At 23.1% G+C, this 15442-nt stretch overlaps 6 protein-coding genes across 6 annotated transcripts; 4 read left to right on the top strand and 2 right to left on the bottom strand.

Moving 5' to 3' along the window:
* Positions 1-900: 900 nt before the first annotated feature.
* On the bottom strand, positions 901-1092 carry DICPUDRAFT_159343 (uncharacterized protein; the record flags this gene model as incomplete). The annotated part of the gene is made up of 1 exon (XM_003294302.1): positions 901-1092. The coding sequence occupies one exon, from the start codon at positions 1090-1092 to the stop codon at positions 901-903; it is 192 nt and encodes a 63-aa protein (XP_003294350.1).
* A 1954-nt stretch (positions 1093-3046) lies between these two features.
* On the top strand, positions 3047-4057 carry DICPUDRAFT_84830 (uncharacterized protein; the record flags this gene model as incomplete). The annotated part of the gene is made up of 3 exons (XM_003294306.1): positions 3047-3123; positions 3188-3412; positions 3451-4057. 3 exons carry the CDS (start codon positions 3047-3049, stop codon positions 4055-4057), a joined length of 909 nt encoding a protein of 302 aa, XP_003294354.1.
* A 2309-nt stretch (positions 4058-6366) lies between these two features.
* DICPUDRAFT_159339 (uncharacterized protein) lies at positions 6367-6549 on the top strand (the record flags this gene model as incomplete). The annotated part of the gene is made up of 1 exon (XM_003294305.1): positions 6367-6549. One exon carries the CDS (start codon positions 6367-6369, stop codon positions 6547-6549), a length of 183 nt encoding a protein of 60 aa, XP_003294353.1.
* A 646-nt stretch (positions 6550-7195) lies between these two features.
* On the bottom strand, positions 7196-8432 carry DICPUDRAFT_159337 (uncharacterized protein; the record flags this gene model as incomplete). The annotated part of the gene is made up of 3 exons (XM_003294301.1): positions 7196-7619; positions 7933-7969; positions 8423-8432. 3 exons carry the CDS (start codon positions 8430-8432, stop codon positions 7196-7198), a joined length of 471 nt encoding a protein of 156 aa, XP_003294349.1.
* Positions 8433-9911: 1479 nt separating this feature from the next.
* On the top strand, positions 9912-10757 carry DICPUDRAFT_84827 (uncharacterized protein; the record flags this gene model as incomplete). The annotated part of the gene is made up of 1 exon (XM_003294304.1): positions 9912-10757. The coding sequence occupies one exon, from the start codon at positions 9912-9914 to the stop codon at positions 10755-10757; it is 846 nt and encodes a 281-aa protein (XP_003294352.1).
* Positions 10758-11981: 1224 nt separating this feature from the next.
* DICPUDRAFT_84826 (uncharacterized protein) lies at positions 11982-13413 on the top strand (the record flags this gene model as incomplete). Its single annotated transcript, XM_003294303.1, has 2 exons — positions 11982-12098; positions 12145-13413. The coding sequence occupies 2 exons, from the start codon at positions 11982-11984 to the stop codon at positions 13411-13413; spliced, it is 1386 nt and encodes a 461-aa protein (XP_003294351.1).
* Positions 13414-15442: the final 2029 nt, after the last annotated feature.

The following is a 15442-nucleotide window of genomic DNA, read 5'->3' as shown; positions in this document are numbered from 1 at the left end:
CTTTTTTTTTTTAAAAAAGGATTATAAAATAAAACTAACAAATTTTTTTAATAAACCATAATTTTTTATTGGTTCAGGTGGCACAAAAAAATAAATTTTTTTGTACCACTACTTGTGTTTAAAATTGGATAAATTGTATTTTTTTTAACCCAATTCAAAAACTTTTAATTAAATTTGGTATTTTTTTTTAAAAAAACATTTCATATTAATTTTTATTTCATTTATAATTTAAAATAAAAAAATAAATTAATAACCAGGGATAAAAAATATTTTTTCAGGTAAAATAATAATCAAATTATTTAAAAAAATAGTTTGGGTTAGTAGCTACTATAGTGTTTTGATTTTTTTTATAAAATATTTAGTATTATCAACCATGAAATAATATAAATCTATCAATGTTATTATTTACTAAAAAAAAATTATTATTTTATTTATATTATAGAGTGTGGCAGTGAAGGTTTAAAATAAATAATGCATTGTAAAACAGTTTTTCTCCTATGCTGTCTCTGCTTTGGAGTATGAATATTTCTCTCCTTTTTGAAAAAATAGGTTTTTTCAGTTTTTAACACTTGAAACTCAATCGAATTTTAAAGAGGTGATTAAAAGAAATCTATAAAAATAAAAAATAACTTTAAAACAAATAAATAATATTATAAAAACAAAAAAATAAAAACAAATAATAATAAATAAAAAGAAATAATTATTAGCAAATAAATAAAGACTAATTTGAATATATTTAAAACTATCAATAAAAATATTTTTATTTTTATTTTATTTTTATTTTATTATTGTTGTTACTATAACCTAAAGGTAGATATTGACTTTATTTTTGAGCTAATAACTTTTCTAAAAAGATTTTAAATTTTAATCTATTGCCCATAGCATTCATACCGAAAGAAATTAATTAAACATCATTTGGTAAACTGTCAGAAATGTTCTTCCATCTATTACACGAGCTTTGAGATTTGAAATGATTTCTATGGGAAATTTTAATGATGTTAACCATTCACTAACCTTTTTACTTGACCAATCGTTAACAGTATCTCTTGAATCTTTGCTATATACTGTATTGTTATACAAAGGTTTATTCATGAGAACACTGTTTTTGCTATTGTTGCTATTGTTGTTATTGTTGTTATTGTTGTTATTGTTGTTATTGTTATTATATTATATTTTCAATTTTCCATATGTTTTTATCTTGAATACCATTTCTAAGGTTATCAATAATCAAACTAATAATAATAATGATTTGATTATTGCCTTATCTTATTGTTTAAACACTACAATCAGCACGATTGAATTATATAACTCTGTATCTGTATTTGTATATTGCTTAATAGCTAGAATCTGCTTCTCTTTTTAAAAGAATGTAAAAGGTAGTTTGTGATGGATGTCATTACTGATCTTATATTAGTTTGCACTTTGATCAATACGGATGGTGTTTTTTTAAATCTTTAAAGGTTCAGTTCCATAATCATAGCCAAAACAAAAGATCACAAGAAATAATCCCATACTATTGTTTATTACCATTACTATTATTATTATTATCGCTGTTATTTTTATAATTATTTTATTGTTATACTTTATTGCCTTCTAATATTGCTTTAACCCTGAGATAGCACTCTGTTTCTGAACCTGTGATAAATATTATTTTGATGTTATTGCCTGGCTCTATTGTTTAATAGGCAACAACAAACTACTAGCAAGCAGAATACCTTGGAAGATATTATAAGTTATTTAAATTTTGAAAAATTATTCAGTTCCAAAATCATAACCAAACAAACTATCACAAAGAATCTATTCATTATTGCTGTTATTTTTGCAATAGATATTATTATTGTTAAAACTTAATTATTTATTATAAATATTATTATTATTTTTTTTTTTTTTTTTTTTTTGAAGATGGATTTGTTTTATTTTTTTTCTGAATAAATAATTAAAATAATTAATATTAGAAAATATATTTGAATTAAATAAAATATCATACTTTTTTTGAAAAAAAAATGGGTTTTTAAATTAAAGAAAAAATGGGTTTCCCAATTAAAAAAAAAATTAAAAAAAATATTATTTGAAAAAAAAAAAAAAAAAACGAAAAAAGCAAATCTAACTTCAAAAAAATTAATCAGATTGTAAATAGAAAAATTATAATTTTTTTTTAAAATTTATTTATATTTATTTAAACATATTTTTTAATAATATTTTGTTGTGTTAATAATATATTATATGTGAAGTTTTTAAAAATTCAAACTTTGAATCATTAAAGGTAAATATAAACACTATTTCTTATATAATAGAAATGATAAATTTGTTTTACAAAAGATTTTCGGTATTAACTAACGATATAAAAATAGTTTATAGAAATAATTAAAAAAGAGATGACATTAGCAATAGTAACAATAAAAATAAGATTAGAACAAAAATAATTTTAGAAATAATAGGAGGAAGAATAATAATAATTAATTATCAGAGATAATAAATTTATTGATTTCACAGAAAGAGATGATGATAATAGTAGTAGTAATAATGATAAAACTAGAAACAGCTATGACAGTGGCACAACTTTTTTTGGTTCCACCCAAACTACTGAATACAATAGTAACTACAATAATTATAACAGTATCTATCTTAGTAATAAAATCAATCTCCAATAAGTTTTTAGAAGGCAATTTATTAAATAGTAACAGTAGTAGTAATATTATTTAGATAATGGAACAGAAAAAAGATTCGAAATTTAACAAATTCAAAGTAATCATAGTGTTGTTAATGCAGGTGACGAAAGTTTAAATTCAAATCCTTTTTTGAAAAGTAACAAGCTCCAAAACAAAGCAATATCTACCTTTGGTTATAGTAATAATAATAAAATAAAATAAAATAAAATAAAAATTAATAGTTTTAAAATATATCAAATTTGTTTTTATTTATTTATTTTGTTTTGATAGTGTCTCCAAACGCCATAAACACAGCCAGCAAAAAGTAAAGTTAATCCAATTGATAATATATTGTGGCATGTGGGATATCGTTTTGGAAATATGTGGTTCTGATATAAATGAAACAAATTTTAAAATTACAAATAAACCAAAAATTGAAGGAATCACCTCAGTTTCATCCAGAGAAGGTGGAAATGTAACAATCAATGGAATTAATCTATATTCAAGGGCATTTGATAATTCCACAAATAAACTATCAGGATATCGCATACAACTGGTCAAATAGTAACAATTACTGGTGTTTCAGTTCATACTAAAAAAATTGAAGGATCCTCAACTGTAAATTTACCTATAAGCATATATGTTGGTAGCGGTGAAAATATTGCAAAATGTAAAAGTCCCAATAGTAATGATGGTATTCATCTAGAGTGTTTATTGGAACCAGGAGTTGGTAGGGACTTGCCATTATCAGTTAGCATTGATAAGTACACAATAGTAGAGGAAAACTTTTCAGTTACAATAGTCCGTTAGTTTCTGGTATTGAATATAATGTAAGTGGATTGGTAACACTATTTGGTTATAATTTTGGAAGAGATATAAACAAAATATCCATAGTATCTGGTGAAACACAAATTAAAATTTCAAATGTTAACGATTCGTGTTTGCAATTTATGACACCCAAATTACTTCATGGACTTCACTATTTGGATATAACTGTTGGAATACCAGATCATCAAAATATACAGAAACAATATGAATTTGCTGTTAAACCCGTAATTTTAAAAATAAACTCAATCCCTGTAAGTGGAGGTGAAGTTACAATATATGGCAACTACCTTAGCCCAAGAGCTGCTATTTCATTTAGATCTCAAAGAGGAACTCCATCAGGTATTCCATGTAACAACATAACCATATATGAAGATAATACAATATTAAAATGTAATGTTAAAGGTATTTCAGGTCAAGAAATTAAACTAGATGGAATTGGTGAAAGAAAAACCACATCAGGACACAATAATAATATTTTTATGAGAATTAAAGGTAGAAATGCAATAAATCCAAACAATATTACATTTTCATTTTACCCACCAACTGTTTATGGATCTCCCGGTAAAAGTGATAATCTTTAATAAATAATTCTAGTTATCAAATAAATATACAATTATTTGTTTATGAATTGCATAAATTTTTTTTTTTTTAAATTAAATAGTTAATTTTTTTTTTTGCAAATATATAGTTAAAAATTTATTAATATTTTTTTTTTTTTTTTATAAAAATAATAATCATTTTAAGTTGATTTGATTGACATTCTATTGTAGAACTGATACTGAATTAAACAAATACTTTTTTGTTTAAAATTTTTTGAATTTTTTTTAGTCTTATAATACAACGATTAAAAGTATTATTAGACTAAAAAAATTCAAAAAAGTATTTGTTTAATCTTGTAGACGACATAAGAAACAATAGTAATTACACCAGCACCTATAATAATAACAGATGAAGGAATTGTTATTGATAGTTTGTTAGACTCCTTGGGAACTGGGGGTTCCTCTTTAACTAAATAGAAATAAAAAATTAATAAGTTGTTCAATAAATATACTTTTTTATATAATATTATAATTACAGTAATATGTAAAGTTGTTTTTCAATTCTGCAGTTTGCCCATCAACTGTAACATAAATACCAAAAGTTTTATTTTGGTATTCAGCTTTTTGATTTTTGTCAACCGAGTCAAGAAAACAGGTAATTATTTCATAACCCTTTAGAACACTGGGCCATTTACATTCTTCCTTACCAATGAATTATTATTATTTAAATTTTCTAAATATTATTATTATTTAGAAAATTTGAAAATTTTTAATTATTTGGTTTATTACTAATATCGATTGATCCAATTGTGCTTATTTTTGGAAATATAACATTTTTACAATATTGCCCAATTTTAGGAAATGCTGCATCAGCAACCAAATATTCATCATCTGTAAGCAAACCAACTACATCTACTAGACTAAGAAAATTTAATGATACTTGATCAGGTATGGATCTTGGAAAGAATGAGAGAGATATTGAAATTTTCCTATTCCATCAACAATACCAATTGTTGATATGCATTCTATTTTTTCTTTACCACTATGCATATTGTTTCTATATTGTTTTGTAGGTGCGCTGCTTGTTGGAGTTAGATTACCATAAATACAGTAAAACCGTTTGAAACTTTGAATTCATTTTTATCAAACCAGTGACCACGTGCTAACCTTTCTTCTAATGGTAAGAGATGAATAGTATTTATTAGATTAAAAAAATACATGCATCCACACATTCGCTTGTAAATTTTAGTTGCCTGTGTCAGTTTTATTTCAAACAAATATGATAGATATTCAAAACTAAAGTTTGATTTTAGTTTTGTCAGTGTTAAAGCCAAGCATAATTGATTTCTAATTCCTTTTTTATTTCCTCGTCGCTCACTGATAATTACCAACTCTGCCTCTTCCTCTGCCTCTAGTAATACCACCTCTAGTAATACCACCGCCTCTAGCAACACCATTTCTACCTCTATCTCCAGCTGTACCATTATCTTCATCTTGGCCTGTACCATCTTCATCCTCAGCTGTACCTTCACCTTCATTAGGATTATTCTCTTCACTATGAGAAGTTTTGTTCATTTTTTCCAGTTAGTTGTTGATATATTACCTAAATGACTAACTAGACATGAAGCACATTTCCTAAATTATTAGATCCCAAATAACCTCTATCTTTTTCTTTTTGATTATTTACTGTTTGCCTTATATATAATTCTTTAATTACGGTTGTAAATTGCCATTAATGCAACACCCTCTGATGTGGTCGAAATAGCACGTGATAATTCAAAAGAACTATCACAATATTATAACAATAACAACAATAACCAAAAAAAAAAAAAAATTAAAAAAAAAAAAATTAAAAAAAAATTATTATAACAGATACAATTATAATTTGCAAAAAAAAAAAAAAAAAAAATTTTTTATTAAATTTTTATTTAAAATATTGTGCGGTTGGTTCAGAAAATTAAATCTATTTTTTTTTTAATCATCATTTTTTTTTTTCCATTTATTTTTATAAATTTTTTTTAAAAATTCAAAAAAAAAAAAAAATTATAAAAATTAAAAAATAAATCAAATCAATTGCAATTTTTAAAAAAAATTTATTTTTTTTTTTTTTTTAAAATTTATATGGGAAATTTTTTCCATATTAAAAATTTTTTTTTAATTTTGAACCACCGCACAATATTTTATTTTTTTTTTTAATTTTTTTTTTTTTTAATAAAATTTATTCAATTTTATTTTTTTTTTTAAATAAAATTTATTCAATTTTTAATCAACAAAATTATTAAAAAATAAAAAATAAACAATGATAAATAGTAACATTTAAAGATTGTTTCTTTTGTAAAGAATCAATAGAAATGTATGAATACTACTTTCATACAATGTCTTATGGTGTAAATTTTCTTTTAGCCATAAATAAGACACTGGAAGAACTTTGTGAAAATTATAAACTTCAACCTCAAGAAGATTTATATAAAAAACAAGGATCTGATTTAGAATTCGATTCAAATGATTCACATTCACCATCAAGAGGCATTTAAAAGAGCTGAAATAAATTCTCTTAAACAAATTCATCTTATTATTGTAAACCTTCGTGTCTAATTAAACATTTAGGTAATATATCAATAACTAGATAGAGATTAATGCACTAAAATACCCCTAATCAAGGGAATAATGAAATGATGAAAGTGAAGATAATAATATAGATGAAGGTACAGCTGAAGATGAAGTTTTTGATGGAGGAAGTAATTTTAATATTTGCAAAACGAATTTTATTGGTAAAAAAATAATCAAAAAAAAGAATATTATAAAATGGTTATAGAGAATTTAATCAACGAGGGACTATCCACTTTAAAGAGATTATACTACAGTGTTGGATAGTCAATTTAAATGTTCCAAAGTTTACCAACCATATAATATTAATTAATAGATTTTTATATTAAAAGAAAATAAAAAAATAAATAAATAAAAAAAAAAAATAAATAAATAAATAAACAATATTTTTAGATTTAAAAAAAAATTTAGCTTTTTTTATTATCATATTCCGATAATAATTATTTACATATACATATACTCATAAATTTACATATATATAAATTCTTTTAGAACCTTATACAATACCCATATATATCTACACATAAAATATTTTTATAATAATAATTAAATAGGTTTTTATTTATTTTAATTTTAGTTATCTGCCATATAAAATTTTTCACTATATCTATTGTTTATTTGGCATGGTAGAATGTAATTTAAATAATCTTCAATGATTACGTTATGTTTGTTTTTAAATGATTGGACAATATTAGGATTATCATCAAGAAAAGCTCTATCATAAATCAAGATGGATTCATTTAAATAACCAACATAAAATTTAATGAGATTTGGACGTCTATAATCTTCAGCAATAACAGGATCACCAGGATGGATAAGGATTTTCAATGAAGATGGAAGCCACGAGTTTGATAGAGGCTGGACATGGTATTGTGGCAATTGAAGGATTTCAAGTGATGCTGGAAAAATAGTATTGGAAAACTCTTCAACTTCATCACCATAAAATTTCATTGCACGAAGTGTTGGTGGAGATATAATATTTTGGGGAAGTCCACCACTGTATATAACTGTGCATCCCATAGGTGTAACTCACGCTGACATTTCTACTACTAACATTTTGGTATAATATTTTAGAAAACAAATACTGTATCAAGTTTGTGGACTTTGGTATCAGCCGTAATAATGACCCAAAAGAACAAATCCAATGCAAAGGTAAAAGAGGATGGATCGCATCAGAACCAAATGGCCAAACTCGTGCAGATCTAAATGAAAAAACTGATGTGTACTCTTTTTCCGTTCTTCTCAAAGAGATACTTGCAAGTAATATTCTTTGGGATAACTTTTTAGGAATTGATTGGTATAAAATATACTCAAAATGCAGTGATGTATCCCAATCACAACGTCTAACTTTTGAAAAAATTTTAGGGTATCTCAACTGAGCGCACACACTTTGTGTTTTTTAATAAAAAATTTAATTGTTTCAAATCCCATCAAAAAATTTAAATTAAATAAATAAATAAAATGGATAAAACTATAAATAAATTTTTTTATTTTTTTTATTGGTCTTAGTTTAAAAGTTTTCGGATGCTATGCTGCTCCCTAAAGATTTTTTCTTTTTTTCTTTTTTTAGCGTTGTGGAGACCGCATGCATTGCACATGGACACTTTTGTTGATACACCCAGCAAATCTACCCAACCATTTCTCCACTCTGGGGTAGTTCTGATTCTACAAAGATAGCAGGCCTCTGGTTTTTCTTTGGGTGGTCTTCCCCTCTTTCTTTTTTCTGCAACTATTATATTTGCAGGGCAGGCTTTTTTTTTATGACAACATTTCTTTTTATTGCCCTTCTTTTATATTTACCACGTGGCATTTTACTAATAATTTTATAAAATTAAAAAAAAAAAAAGTGTATTAGTAAATGGAAAAAAACAATTAAAATAATTAAAAATAAAGAATATAATCCCAAAATTATACCTATTTAAAATATCAATTGATTTGATTAATATATGAATTGAATATCTTTAATAATAAAATTAAATTTGATAAATGCTTTCTAAATAATAATTAAAAAAATAAAAAAAAAAAATAAAAAAAAAATTAATAAAAACAATTTTGGGCAATTCTCGAATATTAAAGATGGATATATTAAAAATCCAAATATTGATTTAATTATCATAATAATAAAAAATTCGGTTATTGTTTTTATTTCTTTTTGAATTAAATTCATCAAAAAAAAAAATACAGCAATATCGGTATGTTTCTGTGTGATAAATATCCGCTGACCCATTAAATTGCCCCTTATATTTAATAAAATTACAAAAAAAAAAAAAAAAATCAAAATGATTCACATAATTCACTTAAAAAAAAAAAAAAAATTTTTTTTTCCAATTTTTTTTTATAATTTTTCTAATTTTTTTTAAATCTTTATTCAATTTGAATCTTTATTAATAAAAAATGTGTAATATGAATTGTTATTTTTGGTTTTATTGGATTAAATATTAAGTATTATTGTATTGCGCGATATATAAACCCCAATTTTTTTTTTGTAAAATAAATTTTCAAATATTTGGGTGAATGAATCTCATTTACGAGTACTTAGATAAAACGAAATAAAATAGAGGTATTTTTTTATTTTTGAAAAAATTAAAAAAAAAAAAAAATTATAAAAAAAAAAAAATTTTTTATATTTTTTTTTTTTTTGAAGATATTTTGTGGAGTGATTGAAAACAGTGGCTTCAAAAACGGAATAATAATATAAAAGTGTTAATAATAAGAGAATTACCAATTATTTTTCTTTTTTTTTTTTGTGTGAATCTTTCAAAGAAGATTTTAAAAATTTAGTTTAATAATAATAAAAATAATAATAGCAATAATTAGTAAAATGACCTAAGTTTCCCAAAGTGTTGTCAGAAAAAGGATGGTGGAAAAAAACAAAGGGGGTGTTAGGGTGCGTTTTTAAAAAAAATTAAGAAATAAAAATTTATCTTTTCTTTTTTTTTTGTATATAAAAAAAAAAAAAAAAAAATTACCCCCTTGGAAAAAAAAAGAAAAAAAAAAAAAATTAAAAGTTAATAAAAATTTTTAAAAAAAGTAAATTGGGCAACTGATTAATCAAATCTTTTTAAATCTTTTGGCTTTTTTTTTTAAAAAAAAAATGGTTTTTATTTTGTTGGGAAAAAATATTATTAAATAAAATTTATTTCAATTTAATTTTTAATTTTTTAATTTTTTCGATACCCAATTTTTTTTTTTTTCCTTCACTTTTTTTATTTCAAAAAACAAACACACAAATAATTTAAAAGCAAAAGTAATAGTATTTTTAATAATTAAAAATAAAAAATTTTATCAAATGGACAATAATAGTGATATCATTATTTCTCAAGAAGAAGATAACCAAGAAGATCGTGATACCCAAGTTTCTCAAGATCAAAAAGAAGAAAAAAGATATGAAATTGAAGAAGAGGAGGAAGAAGATGAAGATGAAGAGTATGAAGAGGAAGAGGAAGAAGAGGAAGAGGAAGAAGAGGAAGAGGAAGAGGAAGAGGAAGAGGAAGAGGAAGAGGAAGAGGAAGAGGAAGAGGAAGATGAAGATGAAGATGATAATAACTTTATTCAATATATCAAAGAAGCTAAAAGCAATAGCAATAACAAAACCAATAATGGTTATGGAGGGAATAGTCATACAAAATCACCAATACCAACTTCAAATGATCCAAAGAAAAGAAAATTTGACAATTTTGAATCAAAAGATGAGGAAAAAGAGATCGAAGATGAAAAAATTAATATCAGTTCATTTTCAGAAAGAGAAAATCAACTTTTAAATAGGTTTATAAAATCAGAAAAAGAAAGGAGTGCTGAATTACAAATAACCAAAGATCAATTAAATGGCTCAATACATAAAAATAAAATTGAATATGAGAAGAACCTTACCCAACTGGAAAAAAGAATTTCTTTTTTTGAGCAAAAAATTCTCAAAAAAAATAATAAAATAGAAAAACTAAAAACCATTATTCAAGAAAAAGAAAATTTTATTTTAGATATACAAAAAAATCAAAATAAATCTATAATAGAACAGATAAGAAGTATGGAGTATCTCGCTATGATCAAAAAAATTTTATCAGAACATCACAATTATAGTTTCGAAGAAGGTGAAGAACATATTATTATAGAATCATTAATGAATCAAATAAAATAATGTATCCTATATTTTCATTTTTATTAGTTTTAACTATAAAAATCCAAATTTTTAAAAATCCAAATTTTTAAAAATCAAATTCCAAAATTTCATTTTTTTTCTCGTGTATTATAATTTATTTTTTATTTTTATTTAATGATTTATATATAGTTTTGTAGAGAATTATTTTCTGTGTTTATATGTGCTTAAATTATTTAATTATTAGAATAAAAAAAAATAAAAAAAATTCTTATTTTTTGGTAATTATTTATTTTTATATTTGTGTGTGTAAATATTCTATTTGAGATAATTATATTATATATATTAAATAGTTTTGTAGATAATAATAATTTTAATTTATTTATACTAAAATTAAATTTAAACAAATGTATAATATTAATTTTTTTAATCAAAATAAAAAAAAATAAATAAATAAAAAAATAAAAAAAATAAAAAATAAAAAACCAATTTATATAGAAACTCTTCATTTATTATTTTTTTAATATCATTCCATTATTTAATTATATATATATATATATCTTATAATTTTTTACTCGAGAGGTTTTATATAAAATTAAAATGGTCAATTTTTTAAAATAAAAAAAAATTGAAAAAAAAAATATAAATATATATCAAAATAGTGTATATGTAAAAATGGTTGTAGGTTTAACAAATTTTATTTTTATTTAATTTTTAAAATATTTTTTTAGAAAATATTATTTTTTTATTTCGGTTTTTTTTTTAAAATTTTTTTTTTAAAATTATAATTATTATAATTATCAACAAATTTATAAAATGAACACTTTCAATAAAAGAAAAGCAATGAATGAATTAAATCAAAGTCGGGGAAAATTGTAACTGAAGAACTCTCTTTGGTTGATAGTGATACGTACGCAAGACCTGAAAATTGTAACTGAAGAACTCTTTTTGGTTGATAGTGATACGTATGCAAGACTTGAAAATAAATATTATGGAATATCATTAGAAGAGGTAATTAGTTTGTTTTTCAATAAAAAATTTGTAAATAGTTTTTTGGAGCTAACAAATCTCAATTTAAGTAAAATCAACTCAGAAAAAGAAGAGATTTATAAAAGAGAATTTGAAGGAGGTTCCAAAAAGTATAAATTTAAGCCTATTTCAAGGATTACCAAAGAAGAGCTTTTTGAATATTGGTCTATTACCTAAATTATAGATTTGGGTGTTTTTAAAACAATTATGGAAATTATAAACCATAGTAATACAAAAATGAAAAGAAACAGATTTTTTTTGGTTCAATCAACAACCAAATTTACAGATGACCAAATTAAAAGAATTGCAGGTGAAATGAGTGATATTAGTTATGATTTGGTAGAAGGAATTAAAGTTTGCACCCTTGACGAAACTATATATAAATATATCCTAAATTCAGATTCAAAAGAGAAATATTCAAGATAATAATAAATCTCCAATTATGTGTATTCCTCGTAAACCTCATGCAAATGGTCTTTTAAGTTATATGGTTGGAACCTTTTTAGAATGTATTCATCATTTGTCATCCCCTAAAAAAAGCCCAGAATCATCACCAAAAAGAGGGTCTTTTAAAGAATTCAAATATCCATATATTATAGAGTTTTTAAACAAGTTATATAATGAAATAAATCCCTCAAGTAGTGTTGATCACGTATTAGGAACGTATAAAGATTTTAAATTTCATTTATTTGGCGATAGTGCATTTTTTTCCAAAGATAATTTAAATCATATAGTAAATAAAGGTTGGTTGGCAACAATTTCAGATTCCTCAAGTACCAACATTAACATATTGCTCAAAGATACATCTAAAGATAATAAAAGTTGGATTGCAATTGAACTTGATGGTTATTATAAAGTCTGTAAAATTGATGAAAGAGACCAAAAAGTTCCTACATTTAAATCAATTGCAACAACTGATTTTAAAACTCAAAATCGTGAAGTTAATCCAAGTAAAGGTTATAATATTAGTGATGCAGTGGATCTTTATAAATTAAATGATTCAACTTTAAAGAAATTATGTTTAGGTTTAGGTGTTTCAAGATCAAGTAGTAATAGGAGAATGGTTATATCAATTTGTGGTATAGATCCATTATCTCATTCAACCAACCCCAATTCATACTCATTATTATCAGAAGCAATTCAAAAAGATACTTTAAAATCATATTCATTGGATAAACTCAAAAACTTGCATCAAGATTTTAATTTACCAGCTCCTGCCCAGTTAACATGTGAAGGTTACATTTTAGCTCTTACCAGACTTTATGAAAATGAAAACTTTGAATTAGATTCACTTTTAAAAGACCTTTCCCAATCTCTAAGAGCGTCTCCTCCATTAGTATCAGATTTCTATAAAAAATGGTTCAATGTAATAGATATTCACAACAGATATCTATATTCAGGTGGTATTCATGGATATGCTAAAAATTGGAGAATATTTGCTGTTTCATGTTTAATCAAGTCTTATATCATCAATATCTATTCATTTTATATGTCAATTACATCAAAACACATGAAGTTTGAAGAATTTAAACAAATTTTCATACATAGCATTAGAGAAGTTAATTTAGTCCCAAAAAGTCCATCCTCAAATCAAAATCAAAATCAAAATCAAAATTATTTTTTATTTATCCAGAAGTCCTGTATTTTAACTATTCACCATCTTTTTTAAGCTCAATCATATATATAAATACGTTCTACATTCTCCTATTTATATAATTGATAAAATATTTTAAATAAAGATATTACAAACAAAACATTGTCTTTTCTTATTTTTTTTATTTTTTTTTTTTTTTGTTTTTTTTTTATTTTTTTTTTTTTTTAAATTTTATATTTTTTTTTTTTTTTAATTTATATTTCATGTTCATCTTTATATAATAAATAATTATAAATTAAATCATATTTCTCATGTATAATAAAAATAATAAATGAAATATTTACAAACAATAAAAGATTTGATTATAAAATTTTTTTAAAAATTTATCAAAAGACTTTTTTATAAATTAATTTGAAGAAAAAAAAAAAAATTTATAAGGAGTGTTTTCAAACTCTTTCAAATAAAAATTTGTATCTAAAATTAGATAATAATGAATATTCAAATATTTTTTGAAATTTTTGATAAAATTTAATTTTTTTTTTAATTTAAAAAAATACACACAAAAATTGTATGTAAAAAAATAATTTACTCCTCACATTAAAATTGTATGTAAAAAAATTTTATTATACAAAAAGTTTAATCTTTGCCCCAAGTGCATAATTTATTGAGCATTAATATTTTATTATGCAATATTTTTCCAATCCACGTTTTATTTATTTAAATTATATTTCCAATATATATTTATTTTAATTATTTATTTCAAAAAATAATCAGATAATAATTAATAATGAAAGTATAACAATAAAATAATAACAATAATAACAGCGATAATATTAATAGCAGTAATAAACAATAGTATGGGGTTATTCCTTGTGATCTTTTGTTTTGGCTATGATTATGGAACTGATGTTTTAAAGATTTAAAATAACACCATCAGTATTGATCAAAGTGCAAACTATTTATAAGATCAGTAATGATATCCATCACAAACTACTTACAGACAAACTACCTTTAAACATTCTTTTAAAAAGAGAAGCAGATTCTAGCCTATTAAACAATATGCAAATACAGATTGTAGTGTTTAAACAATAAGATAATGAATTATTGATAATCTTGGAAATGGTATTCAGTCAATGAAAACATATGGAAATTTTAATTGAAAATTAATAGTAATAATAATAATATCACAATAACAATTACAACAATAACAACAATAGCAAAAATAATATTCTCATGAATAAGCTTTTGTTTAACAATGAATAGCAACACAGTGTATAGCAAACATTCAAGAGATACTGTTAATGATTGATCAAATTAAAAGGTTAGTGAATGGTTAAATGGTTAACATCATTAAAATTTCCCATAGAAATCATTTCAACTCTCGAACGTTGTGTAATAGATGGAAGAACATTAGTTTTTATTTCTGACAGTTTACCAAATGATGTTTAATTAATTTCCTTAGGTATGAATGCTATGGGCAAAAGATTAAAATTTAAAACCTTTTTAGAAAAGTTATTAGCTTCAAAATAAAGTCAATATCATTTTTTTCAAAACAATAAAATAGTTTTATAAATAAAAAAATATGTATTAAAGTATATTAAATTTTGTTTTTGCTTATTTACAGTTAGTTTGTATAGAGAAATTGGTATGTATTATCTATGTAAATATAATTATGTAAGTAATGCAAGTAACGTTCACAGTTTATTTTGTTATGTTTTGTTTTTATTGTGGTTATCATATTGTTGTTATTTTTTATCGTTCCAATGTGTTTTCTTATTATTATTGTATATTTTGTTAATTTAAAAAAAAAAAAAAATACTTTCTTTCACACCCATCCAAGGTAAAAAAATTAAAATAAATTACTTCCACTACCTGTTGATAAAGCATTAAGCCTATCAAACCATTTTTTTCGGAGACACAATACATCAGCAATTGCTCTCCCAAAATGTACCTTGGCCATCTCTTCAATTATCGCTGATATCAATGGTTGATCACTTGCTAAATTAATAGATTTAATAAAATCTATTGATTGTTGCCCCCCCCCCCCCCCCTATCGTTTTGCTCTGGATTATAAAAACTTATAACCGTTTGCTTTATCCTTTAA

Source organism: Dictyostelium purpureum (genome assembly GCF_000190715.1).
Source record: "Dictyostelium purpureum unplaced genomic scaffold DICPUscaffold_543, whole genome shotgun sequence".
Classification (NCBI taxonomy): Eukaryota; Evosea; class Eumycetozoa; order Dictyosteliales; family Dictyosteliaceae; genus Dictyostelium; species Dictyostelium purpureum.
Note: the sequence above shows the minus strand (reverse complement) of the source record. Positions and strands in the feature narration are given on the sequence as shown.